The sequence below is a fragment of the Camponotus floridanus genome, unplaced genomic scaffold (assembly GCF_003227725.1).
Source record: "Camponotus floridanus strain SB8 unplaced genomic scaffold, Cflo_v7.5 scaffold20, whole genome shotgun sequence".
NCBI lineage: Eukaryota > Metazoa > Arthropoda > Insecta > Hymenoptera > Formicidae > Camponotus > Camponotus floridanus.
Window position 1 is genome coordinate 1,689,673 of NW_020229326.1, and position 17,082 is coordinate 1,706,754.

Consider the following 17,082-nt stretch of genomic DNA (forward strand, 5'->3'; position numbering starts at 1 on the left):
CGTCCTCTTCGTCCCTCTTTCCCCTTCTTTCCTTCGCTGTCTCGATCGCAAGAGGAAACCCGGGTTTGCCCTCCCCTTGTGCCGTTGTTTCTCTTTGTTTCTCCTATTTTTCATCTCCTTCCTCAGCGCCTCCATTCCGCTCTATCCGCCCCACTTCTCTCTGCCCTCTATCTTCCTTCTCCTCCGTCTTTTCGTCCGCGTGCCTAGAATATTTCGGCAATTATTCCGGCGGATTTTGTGCCCGCGTGTTTTTTTTTTTTTCGTCCCAAAGTGTAATGCGCCGTTCTCATTTTATTTGCTCATTTTCTCTTGTCCACGTTCTTCTCGTCCCGCCGTCAACAGACGCAAATTTAATTGCGAGAAATCACTCGATGAATATTTATCAGCTTCTTCGATTTTCCTCTTTCGCTTAATAATATTTAATTGAAGTATCGGCTACTTAAAGATACCTGTTTAAAAACGTAGACGGATAGTTTGACCGGCTTATTTAATAGACATCTGAAAACATGGAATTTTAAAATGCGAATACATTTAAAATTGAACAGACGATACCATGCAACTGATTTAACAGCTGAACGACAGATACTTTGATGACAAATAAGAACGCAAACAACTTGCAAATAACTTGCCGAGAAAGTACACACCATTTTCGTTTACGTTTGTCGTGTAATCTCGATTCGCAAGCGGATGTCGATCTTTCGTTAGTTCCGACTCCCTCCAAAGATCATCAACAGCGGCATCGAGATGCGCTCGCTTCGACGTACAATTATATGGCGTCCTTTTCTGTCTCTGTCTCTCTTTTTTAATCGGCTTCGAACACGAGGTTACCGTTAATTACGTACGAGGCACAGAGAGAGCGCTACGAATTTCGAATTACCCATGGATAGGCTTTGTTCTTTGCTTTGCCATTGTGACGCCCTCCTCCCAATTCCACACCGCCACCAGTCACTACCACCGCCACCCCCAAACCACCCTCGACGGTGGCAGCTTCAAAACCATCCGTTACCAGCAAACAGGGACGCAAACGAACTTTGGGTGACCATTGTCGATCGCATTGCATGCGATGCGCGGCTTTTTATTCGCGGGCGTTACGCGCGACCATCTACGCAGAATTAAATAACGATCGTTATGATCGTCAACGGATATCGATTAACCCGCGACTCATTCGTTTTTCCCTTCGTCACATTTTTATTCGAGAATAAGCAACAGAAAGTTTATTTCCTTGAATCTTTTTTAAAATGTTATGAATTTTGTACTTTGATTATTACAGTAATCGTGCATAAATAATCTGTACAGCTTGAAAAACATGATATTTTAACGTGATGTCGATCTTATCATTCTATATTTAAATTATTCTATTTTATTATAATTTTGAAAAAAATATCCGCATATAATACGAAATTGCGACAAATGAATTAAATCAAATATTTTTCGATAAAGAAGTTCTCTTTTCTTTTTAACCCGCGTATGTAGAGAAATTCATGATGATTATATTATATTAATTAGAGCGGAAAGCGCATCGATCGCGACGATGACAACGCAAACGCGGCTCACGATCGTCTACATCTACAAAATAATTTAATTATTCGCCAAATCGGACGGTCTTATCTCACCTATTCGTCGTATTCACGGTATCGCATTCGACTTTAATCGTCGACGACGAATCTATCGCAACTCGATAGCAAACGTGAACTAGGTGAGGGAGGAGGGAAGCAATTACCCAAGCCTTTGTCCGATCTCTAACGTATAGCAGCTCGGAATCGACTGCTCGATATTAGGAACGGGCCTCGGCGGATCTAGCGAGTTTTCCCAGTCTAGGCACGTAGCCCAGGGCCCTCTCGTGGAATATTAGTTGGTAGCGGATTCGTGCCCGCATAGGGTCGAGCTTGCGAGCGACAGACGTGCATACCGTATTAAGCCCGCGGGGAACCTTGCCCGGCTTCATGCACGGCGCGTACTGAATGCGCATCGTATACAGGGTGTATCGGAGACACTTGATGCGCGCGAAATTATCAAGTAATCCAATCCTAGAAGAAGAATGATTATTTCAGCAATTGTTAAAGATTAAAGATCCTCGACGAATAGTTTTCGTCATCTTAATTATCCATAATTTTCTTGGCGTCATAATTTTATGTCACGCTAGAGTCATCAAGAAAATAATTAATAAACAGTGCGTCCTATGATGATATTGAAAGACTCTCGAATTTATCTTTTTGAAGTCTTTTTTATTTTCTATAAAATGCGAAATTTTTGGTACACTCTGTGCATACTTGCAGGCACGTGCGTTTTTTTTTAGTAGCAAAACGCGGGTAGAATTGTTCGCGGGACTCTTCCGCGTCATCGGTACGCGCTTGGCAAATACTTTGGTATTCATGAATCCTCGTACTCGCCCACGGGATATGTACGCTCGGTCTGCCACGAGGTTCACGAATCGTTTCCAGCGAGGAAGGTCTCGCCTGAGAGGCAATTATTTTCCCGTCGTGTTGGTTCATGAAGCGCTTTAAATGTAAAATGTCCGAAAAATTACAAGAGGAAAAAATGCAAAGATAGTTAAACTGCAACGAGACTTAATAGTTTCCATAATACGAGATTTCTGTAAGAGGAGGAGAAAGAAATATGGGATTTTAAATCTCCCGTTTTGTGTTACTTTACTGTATTCCATCTGACGGGTTGCCTCCAGCTCCCCTCTCGGCACGACAGAGACAATTCCGCGGGAAATATGTAAAGCAAAACGTCGGCGATTTGCTCCGCTCTCTTTCCTCGCGTCGTCTCGCGACGACCCCCGTTGGGGAGATACATCCAGGGATCCCGGCAAGAGAGAGACTTAGTTACATCCACGCTGGATTTACGCGCGATATATTTGTTTTAAAGTCCCGGATTCCGCATCCGCCGCCTGCTTCTGTGACTTTGCCGTTCTCGTATACCCTTCCCGCTGCTGTCGCCCTTCCCCCTTCGTCGAGCTGCTCCTCTTCCTTGCCTCGTCTCGTATATTTATGAGGGCGGGATGGCAGAAATGGAGGGCAGAAACGCGCGCGCGGGAGTTATGGCCCGAATAAGTGCTCTCGACCTGGAACAGAGGTTCTCAGTGGAAGAACGAAGGTAGTATTAGAGCAAGAATCTCGCGGAAAAAAAAGGAATAAGAAGACCGAAGGAGAAATGTTGAACGCTCTTGGAACATCGTGGATGGACAATTGAAGATGAGAATGGCACGATGTGCGCGAAGATGCATCGTTCCGAAATGACGTTTCTCTATGACTTCTCTTACGATTTATCTCAGGGGGAAAGGAACGCGTTGACGCGCATATTAGCCAATTTTTCATAATATTGATAATATAGAGATTCTCGAGATTTTTCGAAAAGGTCGAATCATTTCAACCGCGATGACGCGCGTGAGAACTTTATCGGCCGAATTCGATCAGTCCGTTTAATCCCTCGGTCGAATGATCGCGGGGTCGCGATAAGACTTCGCGATTGCCTTTGATGTCGACCGTCAAAGTACGAAGACCCGCCGTTGTCGCGATTGTTGGCGAAGCTGGGAGAATCGACGAGCATGGAAAATGGATGAGAGGGAGGAGGGGGCAGAAAAGGCGCCGCTCAGGCATTGGCGAGGCTTCGCGACAGTTTCGGCGTTCATTAAGCGCGAAGAGACACCGGGGCGCGCGAGATGAGGGGCGCCATTGAAAACCGACTCGCACGAGTCCATGGCTTCGCTATATCGTCATTATTTCGCGAAACGTCGCAGACGAGCAGAGAGAAGAGAGCCCGGAGATTTATTGCGTTTCGCGTTGCGAGTTCCTCGCGGAGAATGTGCGACTGTAGAAAGTAGCTGGCGTCTCACGCTCGCGCGAGCGACCGAAGTAATATCGACGGTTGAATGGCTGAGCGGAAATGCCGTTACGTCGGAAGTGCGACGAAGTGTTTTTTCGAGACGTTTGGAAAACGACAGACTGCTTCGACGTTCCCTGAAACTTTGATCTAACGGTATATCTTGCGTTAAAGAATAAAAATATGAGGGAAATAAATGTGACGAAACGATAATTTTCAATATTTAAGAAAATGCGAGCTTTTTAACTATCTACATGGAATATTTAATTGAAAATTATGAAGCGTCGCGTTAAATGATAATTATGTTAATTAAATTTGAAGTAAAAAAAAGAAATGGAAAAAAACTGATCGCGCGAACCTCTCGAGGATTATGAAGCTGGAGAGAAGCGCGATAATTTTCGAAAATGCCTCGAGGAAATTATACAGATTTCTTGCGTATAATCGCGTTGAAGATGTGTACCTCAAAGAATATCTTTCTTATTACAAAGTGAAGTCGCGGAGAGAAGAAAAATTAAGTAGAAGCGACGTTGCCGGCCGTATTGTCGGCATTGGCCAATTACCTTCCTTTTCCGCCGCGCTCTTTCCTTATCGCTCGAATTTTCTGTCTAACCGTAGATGGATGAGGAAGGAGAGGGGCGAGGGGCCGGAGGGGATCGCCAAGGGACAGGGAAATGGATGAGGAATAGAGTTCGCTCGCGCTTCGCCTCCCGTTTACTTGCCAGTACTTATTCGCTTTGCCCGTCGAGCGTCGTCTCCTCATTCAGCCAAAGTCTAATTAAAGTGCAGCTGCAAGTTAAATTAAAACACGATAATGTTGCCGCGAGAGAAAGAGAGAAAGGGAGAAAGAGCTTCTCCCTCCGCGCACCCTTTCCTCCTTCTTTCCCCGGTGACCGAACTTAAGCAGTCGCGCTCCAATCGTCCCGCACCATTTACGAACTCCTCGAAGAAGTTCGGCCACGAGTTGTTAAATACCCGAACCAACTCTCGGCGCGTACCGTTTCGCACGTGCACCCCCTTTCTCCGTCTCTCCCGCTCCCCCCCCCCCCCCCGCGCGCGCGCACACACACACAAATGAGTAACATAGTTTCGGAAAGAACTAATCGCGCAATATTCATAAACTCTATCGGACTCATCCGATTGTTTCACGCTGCGACAGAAAAGTCAAGTTTCTCCACAAGCAAGTAATGTTTGCATAAGCTGTCTATTATCGATTACCCAATCAATTCTTATGTAATATAAGCTCATAATCTATGATGAACCTTATATTCTTTCATAAAAGCGACAATTGACAAAGACACCGCATAAAGTTACGAGAATATAATTTCTCGATACTCTAAGTAAACCAGATTTCCTTCTCGATCATTTCGCGCGATCGATCGCAGGGATATAAGACAGTTCGTGTATCACGTCGAGACGAGAAAAATCGTCGTCGGTCCGGAGGGGGGGAGGGAATAAATTGTTGGCAAGGTGGCAAGGAACGGGGTGCGTCGGAACTGGTGGCATTGTGGTCGGAGATAGAGATGGCTATCGGGCCGCGCCACGCGGTAATTGCCAGGAACTACGGGGGGAAATTAAAGCTGCCCCGATCTTCCGGCGGGCCATTGTCGGGACTCGCGACAGTGTTCCCGGTACAACGTTCTATTTATCAGAAACGGCCGTCGAATAGAAGGTTTCGGCTGATAGGCTCCGTGTCACTGTGTCACCAGAATCGAAATGCGGCGGAATTTTTTTGCCAGCTTCTTTGTCGTTATCTTTTATGATACGCAAATACTTACGATTAGATGCGTATTTAGATATTAAGTGATAAGATATTTGTGGTGATTAATCTGGGAAATGGAAATTTCGAGTGGTAATATCGATTTATTTTTCACAATCTGCATGAATCGATTTTTATCGATAACGTAACAATCTATAACGTATATTTGCTGACATTGCGATTATGTTACTGAAAATGATTGAAATCTTTACTTATTTTTGTGTGTGTGCTGTAGATTATCGTATAATACTGTTTCTATCGTTTTAAAATTTGTATCTGAGTTATAGATATATAATAAAGTAGTTGTAATAATTATATATCTAATTATATATTGATGTATGTATTTCAAGGATTTGAATTGGCAAATGAGATAAGCGAGTAAATAGAAACAATACATTTTATATTAATAGATTTATTAAAATATCTTAGGAGAAACTAATCTACTCTTACAAATATAATAATACAATTTTAGCAAGCACGCATAATTTTATTCTTCGTACTCATCACTACTTTCAACTTTGTATGCTTCGAGATTGATGATGGCCTACGTCTAATCATCTCAGTGACATTTTTATTCGTGCATTTTACATTTTTCGAGTGGTTCTACATCTTTATTCTCTTTGAAGGATAATTAAACAATGTATCTTTTTTTCTATATTGGCTTGTAAATTTGCGACCACACTCGTGTGACGTCATTTATTCTTGGAAAGAGGCTTGGCGGATAACCGTCGGATTTTTTAATTCTCTGGTTTCAGGCATTTGGCTATGTCTGGTTCCTGGCATTCCAACGCTGTGGCACTGAAATGTAGACCGCCATCGCAATGTTGTAGGATCCAATCCTCATTACCGTAACACTGATAAAACTTGGCGCAGTCGCAATCATGTTTTTTTCGATTTCCGGTTTCACATTTAAGACCCGATGTGGTCGAAGTTGTCGGGGTTGTCGAGATTTCAGGAGAAGTGCTTGTTGTCGAGATTCCAGGAGAAGTATCGTTTTTACAGTTTCCATTCGCTCGATTCGTAACACATCCCTGACATGTGCGACTGAAGCACGTACCTCTTGGACAAGTACCAGACACCTGTCGACCATCTTCTCTACATATGATGTATGATCTACAACTTGAAGATTCTGGATCTGCTATCCAAGATTCTGGCGGATAATTGCCATTGTCATCCTTTGGAGGACAGATTTCACAACCGGCCTCCCACGGCCAATCGCAGACTTGAAGGGCTCTGTTGTAATGCAGTCTTTTTACTGGATCATCTTTCCACATCAAGGGACATTCTTGCTCGGTTCCTCTACCCAAGAGACATTTGTAAAACTTGGTGCAGTCGCTTTCATGCGCAATGTTGGTTGTAGTATTTTTCGGATTTATATCCGGATATGGGCATTTCCTAAAAATTTCGTCCTGAGGTTTTGTCTTCTCAACAGATGATTGATTTGCGACACATACGCTCCAAGATGCCAAAAAGGCAACGGCGACTACGTATATCCCTGTATTGAATAAAAATTGTCGTCAAACATCAGTCGTCGTATAGTGGAATGGCAATTTAATCGATTTTTGTTTCACAATCGAAAAAAGCTGTCAATTATTTCACATAAATTTTAGATAAAAAGCTTCCACGAAGCATGATTACATATATGATCGATTTACTTTATAGTTTTATCGTAGAAAAATTTGTTAAGTATTTTAAAACTTACCCTTCATCACCTATCGTCTACTTGATCCTTGAGTCTACTTGATTCTTGAGATCCTTTGTACTTGAGAAGAAGAGAACGCGTATCGTTGATTCTGTCAACACTTCTTCGATCCGTTTAAATACGTGATTGACTGAAAATCGGGCGGATCGGCTTTTATAAATATGCATCGCGTTATCACGAAACACGCAAGGACAGATGATATCTATTGAAGATATGCTTTTCTCGTTTGGTCGGAAAAGAAGATTATCTATCACATTGTTTCGCGAAAAAGTTTCTGCGCCAGAGTGCGTCAGATTTCAGCTACGAGCTATGAACAATATTTGCGTGATTGTAACAGTACGAAAATCGATAGATTTTACTATGATGCAGAAGATTGCAGAATCATAACTAGTTTTTTTATCATTGCGTGTTTTTATCGCTGAGTTTGATTTAAATCAAACATGCCTTATGTTTACATGCTATTGCGATAAAAGACTTTTAATAAGTTAATAAAGCAACAAGCTAACTTTTTCAATACATGATTTTTGGTTAGATAATAATTGAAACTGGTAAAATGCTTTATCATTAAAGCTCGATTTAAAATTGGAACCTTTAACCGTTTAATCACTAAAAAAACAATATAAACAATGTAATATTCTCATATCTAAATTAGTAAAAATTTTATATCGAGACAAAAAGCTTATACAATCTTACAATTTAAAAATGTAAAAGCCATTTTATTAATTAAAAATATATATTCGACTTTGAGTTTAGAAATGAACAAAAATATTGAATCTGCAATTATAGTTATTAAACGATAAATAAAAATTATATCATAATTTTTTATTATTAATTAAAGCCTTGAAATTTTATGTAAAATTATCTCATTCAATCTTCAATCACAATACATGTTATCCAATAATTTGAATGAACATGATATACGAAAAAAAATACGTCAGTAAAAATAATAATTCAAAAATAGAATGGCATCGAATTAGCATAAAATATGTATTTCATTTTAATATCCAACAACTACAATAGAATAATGAAATTAATAAATATTTTTGTAATTTTTGTCGCGTGATTATCTCTCGTTTTATTATTCAATTAGTAATTATGTGCATTTAAAAAACGATAAATTAATGATAATGATAAATGAATAACGTTGAAATCAAATTCTATTAAAAGTGAAAGTAAAATATATATTACAAGTTTTTCTCCCTTTCCATAAAAGTACATGTGGAACACGTAATAGATTTTATCATAATATATTGCGTTATTAATATACGTGAACTTAATAAAAAAATTAGTAAGAACCTCTTTGCCCACTCAAGCTGCTTATCAATAAAATTAACGCTAAGATATCTTTGATATCTTGTAATCTGTATTCGACTCGATGTAAGGTTCAGTTTCCACCTGATAAAATTTAGACTTAATAAATATGACGACGATGATCGATTATTTGAAGCTATTACATCAATCAGCAAAAATTTGAAAGAACGTGAAAGTTATCAAGACTTTTTTCTTCAGATACCGATATTTTTTTGCAACAGATATAAAGTGCATGAAAGTGTTGAAATTAATAAATTATATGTAAGAAAAGGTACTCCCGACTGACGGATTGATTGCGAATCAAGATCAATCGACAAATCTCTTTATCTGAATTATTAATATGACGAGTACTCTTCCAAACTCCAAATTTTCATAGATTTCATAAAGTTCATAGATTACATGACCATTTTACAAGACACTTATATTAAATACTAAATGTTTGAATGAAAGATTCAGATTTCTCTGATTCTCGCGAGTATTCATTCGTAATGGATTTCGATAATATCGCTTGATTTTTCTTCGACAAAATTGCACAATTTATCAAAAAGAAAGATCGCAATACATTTTTAATCCTGTCCGCTATCGTAAATTTTTGCATACATCTCGGCGTGCGTTCTATTGCTACCATGTGCATGTTGCTTCGCTCTCCATCACGGCATTAACTAACAAATGACATGCGTGTACGAGCCATCCGCGTGTAGACAGGATCGCGCAGACATAGACGGATGTGCACGGGTGAAGTACATTAATCAAGTGGTATGATACGCGTCCTTAACCCTTCCGTATGCCCTTGCATTCCCTTCGTTATTCCATTGCAAGTTTGCGCTGTAGCCAAAACGAATTCATGGCTATGTTAGAGTCATCTGGCCTCCGTAGATTCATCTATTAATCTTTTGCTCGAGATTATAATGATTGTATTTTTATTAATGCTCATCTTTAACATCGTAAATATTACGAGGACAGTAAACAAAAATTTTTTTCTTACTAATTGACCGATAGCGACAATTGTGAGAGAAATTAAGGAGAGACGATCATGTTAATTAATTATAAAAAAGATACTTTTAAAGAAAAAGAAATGTTTATGTGAATATTGCATTTCAGAAAGTTACAAGACTAATCTACTATAGTAGTATGAAAGATTATTCATTTTTAGGAATTTTTTTAGGAAGAATAATAGAAATTGATTTTTTATTCATTTTACATATGTTTTTATTGATGTTTAAACAGTATGCCAATATTTTTAATTCTTGAATATTTATCTATTTTTTTATTCAAAAATGCATGGTTTGACGGTGTGCACATGCTCTTTGTGTAATTGTCTGGAAAAATTCAGTTCTAATTTTATATTTCGGAAAATGCTGAATCTAATCTAAGAGAGGGAATTTAAAAAATTAACATTTAATATACATTTCGAACGAACGAGAAGAAAGTTAAATATCCAAGATTTAAAAATACCGAGTGGCGTTTAAATATCAATGACAATATAAAACGTAAAAAAAAATCAATTTCTAATATTTTTCAGAAAAAAAGTTCAAATTAAAAATCATCAATTTTTCATACTGCTAGAGCGGAGCTGCTAGGCCCTTAGTGTCTACTAAACTTCTCGCTGGGGCATATCGGAGCGATTCAAGTTTCTCGGCACGTCGAACTGCGCTAAAAAATAAAGCGATCGATTCGCAGCGGTTTGCCGGTACGGCAGATAACGCGCATGCCGCGCCGAGGATACGCATATATGCTTCTCTCGTCTCGATTCATTATTCCACCTTCATGAATATATCGCGCTATCGTCTTCCGCGCTCGCGCGCAGCGCCCGTTTTCAATTTTCTCCACGTGAACCTCGTCCCAAGAGCGTGACGATACACAGGTGCACGCTTGGGGAGAGGCGTGGTTCGCGCGTACATACGTACATTGCGTATCTATCTCCACGCCGCCGTCTATTACACGTACACGTACACACGTGTCGCGAAGCACGCGCGAGTTCGCGCGCGTAGCTCGCGAACGCGAGCGGAGATGCGCGCGCGCGCGAGTGCGCGTACATGAGCGCTTCCGTACACACACATATATATATATATATATATATATATATATATATATATATATATACACGTGTATGTATAATACATATGTATATACACAGCCAGTTGAGGTATGTAAAGGTGCGAGTACAAGGCACATATGTATGCCATCGTGCGGTTATATACCCGCGCGGACGAGCTCGTACGTACATACAGCGGAGAGCACCAGGCGGGCTGGTTGCGGATAATTCAGGCAATCAGCGTAATGTTGCGGCGGTGAGGACCCTCCAGCCCTCGCTACGTATATAATACGGTGCCTACCTATCCGCCCCGACCAACCGGCGCGGCGGGCTTCCGCAGATACGTAACTGCGGGCCGAGTATATACGCGCCCGACACCGGCTATCCCGTCTATGTACGCAAGAGAGAGAGAAAGAGAGAGAGTTAGGTAATAGCTGTACGCGTGCTTACGGAAAATTCTACCGGGTGATCCGCGATGCGCGGAGATACACGGATCTGAACGGCGGCTCTTCAAAGCTCGAATACGCGAAACCCGTCGAGTTCGTATTATCTTAAAATCCGTGTCTCGAGAAATATTATAAAACAGATCGAGTTCCGCTTATCAACTTAATGTTTACGAATCAAATGTCATGAGATCGATATGATTTATCGAGATTGTATCGAATTCGTCGATCAGGTGAGAAAATTGTACGCGCGTGCGAATCGAATCGTGTCGCGTTTGATCAATTTGCTCATCCATTGACATCGCGAATGCGATCCTCGTAACGGGGTGTTGGCGCGACACACACGTAGCATCGCGGCGAGGAGGTTGTTTCGAGTCGCCGAGGTGCTGGACCAAGGATAGCACCCCGAATGACAATGCATTTCGAGTATTCTCGAAATGTCCCGATGCAGAATGCATTCTCTCTGTCTCTGTCTTGCGCGGGCGCGCGTTCTCTCTCCGTTTCGCGTTTGCTAATGTCGATCGCGGTCCGCGTCTCTCCCTCCTGACTCATTGATTGCTGATAATTTGCCATTTCGATTCCACATATTCTCATTGTTGCTAGCCAACATGTCGATACATTACCGGGTTTTTTTTATTCAAGTATGTGTGGCTAACTCGAAAAAAAATTCAGACGTTTTGAGTTTTAAATTTGATCAGTTTCCGATGCCCGATTGTTCAAATAGCTTAGAAAAGAAGTCAAAAAAAAATTCAAGGAAAGATTAATTGCAAATGAGAAGAACTAAATCTTGTGTGCTTCCTTCTTATAATCGGTCTATATTTCGTTATTTTATCTGAATTAATAATCGCAAATTGTTTAGATATATGTAATTTACAATTTCGTAATGATTTGAAATTCACGCAAGATATTTTTGAATTGCTTGAATGATTCAGTCATCGAAACAATTCTATTATCAATAATTTAATATGACTCAGAGATAAAAGTACATAAACTAAAATCGTGTCGATTGTATCAGATTTTAAGCGTCCAAGGTTCATCACGATTGCGCAAGTTATCTGAAGAGTATTTTGCTGAATTGAGTTTTGATAAGATTTGGATTAGTTTAGCGTTTCACGCATTCGCTATTTGGATTATATTCTAAAAGATGATAATTTTATAGCTTATAAAAGTTCCAAAAGATTAAGAATCTTAGATTATATATAATAGGCTTTGATGATTATATATAAATGAGTATAAATTATTAATTAAAAATTATTAAGATTAAATTAAATGGCACATAAGAAATGCGTATCGTGCTTACTTTATCAGATCAGCTGATTAAATATTGTCTATGCAATATTGTTATTCATGCATATTTTACTACGAAACAAGTAGTGTTTATCTCGCCGATCGATAATCACAAATCAATCGGATGATGAGCATTCCTCGCGTATCTCACCATCAGTTTACCGATCTCACTTCCTTAAAGCACGATAAAATTCTTCGTCTCGTAGTCTCTCTCTCTCTCTTTCTTTCTCTTTTTCTCTCTTGCTTTCGCTCTTACTCTCTCTTTCACCGTCGTAGAACAAGAGCCTCTAGTATTTCATCTTTTCAGTAGACTTTCCGTGAAATCGGATAGGCTAGACTTACGCAAAGAACGTTACGCGAATTACGTCGGTGTCTCGAGTGTCGGCTTGTGGTAATGTTACCATCGAATATTGAATGATCACCGATGTCTTTAATAATAATAATAAAATCAATTTTTTAATCTCTGTATTTTCAAGGAAATAATTTTGGAAAAATACTAATCGATTAAAATTGTACATGTTAGCGTGTTATATCGAACTCACTCACTTTCTAACTTTGCGGACAATGTAGTCGAAAACTAAGATGCTTGTTTCAGAGCTGTTACATCGATAATTTTTAATTTATATAGCGCTAGAGGCTAAAAATTTACGTGAATTAGAAGATGGATAATTGAATTTATTTTATTCATTATCTTAATATCAAATGCGGAGTTTATCTTTGCAATATTTTGTATGTTAAGATATTTAGTGACTTATATCGAAAGATATTGCAAATAAATATAGAGAGAAAGATTACAAGTCTTTTTATCATTCTACCATTTCACGTCATGATTGTTCGACTAATCACTTAGAAAGCAACGATTTACAATTAACAATCCCCGTTATCGTATTTACGCTCTAAAAAAAATCTACGGTTTAACGACAAGTCTGAAACAGTCCGTGTACTGGTCTTCTGAAAATCAAAGAAGGGTTTAAGCACTCGTATCGCTTAATTTTTCCTTTTGCGGAGACTTTATCGTCTTATCGCTGTCGGAAATCTCCCGGGATTTTTCTCTCTTTCCTCTCTTCTCCCTCGCTAATTTTCTCGAGCGGAATCACGAGGAACAGGCGATGCACGCGCTGATAGCCAGAATCCCACGAACGAAGGAAAGTTTTCGTATCTTTGCCAGTTCTTCTTCGTCTCGAGTAATCGGCGCCCTATGGAAGAGTCACGGGTTTCGCGATCTCCTCTCCCACCCCTTCTCACTCTCGTCTCTCCTCGTTCGCAGTTGTGATTTCTTTCGGGATTCGGTCGCGCGAGGGACCGCTCTTTCAAAGGACTCAAAATTACTTTCTGGATAAGCTGGATTAGGGTTTGCTTTCGCGCTGCGTCCCAGATTAGACCGACGACATACTACCCGACTCCTCCGAGAGTTGTTTCCTGCAGCGTGGATCATTTGCTCGGTAAAAAGTCTGAGCTGTACGAAAAAAAGAAACATTTTGCGATTCACTGATAATTATCTCGAAATTTATCTACGATAATAAATCGCATCGAGTTTAGCTGATGAGTTAATTTATTCTCTGCTCATTTTATAATTGTACAATTTTCGTTAGAGACATACTTGTTTGATTTATCGTTTATCTCAATAGCATATTTCGCGCGCGCGTGTGTGTATGTTGCGTGCATGTGTGTGGGCGCATCTCGTTTTCGATCCGCGGTATCGTGGCTTTTCTCTTGCTCTTGGGACGCTCTTTCAAGGGAATCTGGCACGCGGAGTCGCGGGATTCGAAGTCGCATTGGTAGGCAGAGCGTAGGGCGAACTTTAAGAGGGTTGCTTTTGTCGAGACGCTCGCTACCCTTTAAACCGCCTCCTGTCCTCACCTCCCTCCCGCCCCTCGCGACCCTCGTTCTCTAGACCCTACTATCGTCCCCCGCCGTATCTCGTCCCGCCCTCGCGCGGCTTTTCTCTCTGTCTATCTCTCTCTTTCCGTCTTCCTCTTTCGTTTGCACCCTTGGGAGAAACCGGCTCTCACCCTTCTCGGCCGATGGTTGAGTTCTCTCGTCGCTGTCTTCTTCTCCGCGCGCTTCTTGACGAGAACCCAACGGCGAAACCCAACCTGGGAGACCAGATTAGAAGGGGCGCCGACGGCGGGACTTTCGTGATTTCCACTCGGGATTCACATCTCGCGCGCGTACAAAGTACCCTCTCGGCCGCTGCTAGCGCGGAGAAACAATGGCGGAGGTCGAAGGCGCGAAAAGCTCGGTCGATGGAAGACTGATCGAACGCGAAATGGTCGGTTCGAACGTGACCGTGGTACGGCATTTATACACGTATCCCGAAAGAGCTCGGCGATGTAAAACTCGTGCGTTCCCGACGAGTTTCAAAGTACAATTCGACGAAAAAGAAACAAGTAGGACGCGCGAGACGTTGGTTTTTAATGAAATGTGTGTCGAGCGTGGGCGAAAATTGCGGGATCCGTTTAAATTCAATGTAACGACGAAGCTGGAAAATGTATAACGAGTTCGCAGAATTTTCATCTCCCGATTACTTCTCTTCCTCTCTCTTTCTCTCTCTCTCTCTCTCGCTTTCTCTTTTTTTTCGAGCTTCACGTTTTTACAACGCAACGTGAGTTTTACGTTCAAGTTGCACGGATAAAAAATGCAGGACGGATTTGTTTGCTGGCAGTTTTTTTTCTCCCGCCGGCTTTCCGGTTTCTATGGTTCCGGAATTCTCTCGTGATGATTTTGCACGAAAAACTGTCAAGCTGGCGTCCGAAACATCTTTTTCTTTTTCTCTCTTACCTTTCCTCCTTTTCATTTTTAAATACACGTTATTTTTATACATGTTTGTGTTGAAAAATCAGGAAAAATTGAAACAAGTTAGCGAGTATTTATTTAAACAGCGAGAGACACGTATACCGCGTTAGTCACGTTCATGCATCACGTTTGACTACATCTTTAGAGTGATCACCGCGTGGTGATGTATTGTTACACGAGCGATAATTAACGGCAATTAAGCGAGATGCATTCTCGTGTGTACGCGAACGGTAGTACGCGATCGGAACACGCTCAATGAGAAGTTGGCGGTCGGCGATGCGAGAGCTCTCGGCGCTTTTAACGAAATGGCACAATAGAGAGGAGGGAGAGAGAGGCGAGGGTTGGTGCCCGGTGTGGTCACCGCGTTTTTTGACAATATTTTGCGTAATTGAGCAGCGGCAATAAATTTCGGTTGAATTATGCCCGCGCGAGGAAAATAACTGAAAACTGTCCAACTGTTCCCATCCATTATTTACATCGTTTAGCAAATTTTACTGCTCCCGGGTGGCGTTGGGCGCGCCATGCCAGATATTTTCTCTCGCGCCGCGCGGTGCGCTTGTGTGGACGCGTGTACGCGCGCGTTTATAATTGCGCGCACGTGTGTGCGTGGGCGAAAATACAGTCAGCCATTTATTCGCGCGACCGGAGGGGCGACGAGGTAGGGGGACGAGAGGCACGAACGAACGAATTTACGATTTCATCGAATTTTCTCGTTAATCGTCGGTATACGCGTTTCCGGGAATTCACGGCCGACCAAATTCTCACCGGGCCGAAACACTCGGGAGTTTAACGAGAGGTACACCCGGTAGATACTGTCGCGTCTCCTTCTCCCTTCCCGCGATATTCTCGCCAATTTTACGATCGGAGCTTATTTCCCTGAGAAAGTCAAATTAATGGATGGTCTCTTCGGGAATACGCGATAAGGGAAGACGATTAAGCTACGGGACTTCACGCGAGACGACGAGATCTCGATTGTCGAATAAATTTGCGGATCGATCAGGGACGCACTTGGCAGTGATTGAACACGCGGCGTAAATTAAAACACGAGATCGTTATGTAACAGACAACGGTTCGCGCAATATTTTCTGAATGTGACTGATATCCGGACGACATGACATTTAGTGTCACGTGTACGCGCGACGAAGATTTATTAGCGACCGATTACCGTAGGATCAATGATGTGCTAAATTCCATGGAACAAATCTGATAAATGAATAGCGGAAAAAACCCATAAATTGTCAATGCGCGTACGATATATTTTATAGTCTACTTTTCTGTAATTTTTTTTCACAATCCACATCATACGTATTCGCTAAATATCTAGTCACGGGAGAGACCCTTTCGAAACTTTCCAAAAGTTTCCAACTCGTTATGCAACGAACTTTTCTTCTCTCTCTCTCTCTCTCTTTTCCCGTAAGAACTCTTTTTCGTGAGAATATTCATGAACTCTTGCGGTTCACATTGTCCTGGAAACAAATCTCGGGGCGAAACAATATTCATTGTTAGGCTGTGCAAAGTAACACGCGTTACTAGTATCGTATTAATATCGGTGACGCAAAACAACGGCGCGATTTTTCACGAGGGTAAAACACTCGCACGGGTTAATAAAGTGACTCGATAGCCATACAATGAACAGAGTTTGGCTTGTATCTCGCATAGTTATAGGATAGGTATTTATCAAACAATGGGGTCAGATATTCCCCCCTCCTCCTCTTCTAACTAGCTGCTAGTCGAGCTGTTAACCAACATATGTATTGCAATCAGATTTTGTTGATTGTACCACAGTTAGATTGGATAGTTTCGATCAGCAATTTAAGTTGTTTCGCTTATAAAACTGTCAGTTTCAGCCTCGACGTTCTTCTTTTCGCCGATACGGCGCATCTTGAAATTTTCTATAATTAAAATAGCTCCGATTTGGAGCGTCGTA

General features: G+C 41.2%; 1 protein-coding gene across 1 annotated transcript; it reads right to left on the reverse strand.

The window, feature by feature from the left end:
- Window positions 1-6,130: 6,130 nt before the first annotated feature.
- Window positions 6,131-7,426, reverse strand: LOC105249928 (peritrophin-1). The gene is made up of 2 exons (XM_011255728.3): window positions 7,284-7,426; window positions 6,131-7,076 (listed from the first exon to the last, which is right to left on the reverse strand). Exons 1-2 carry the CDS (start codon window positions 7,288-7,290, stop codon window positions 6,319-6,321), a joined length of 765 nt encoding a protein of 254 aa, XP_011254030.1. The 5' UTR covers window positions 7,291-7,426; the 3' UTR covers window positions 6,131-6,318.
- Between the last annotated feature and the right edge of the window lie 9,656 nt (window positions 7,427-17,082).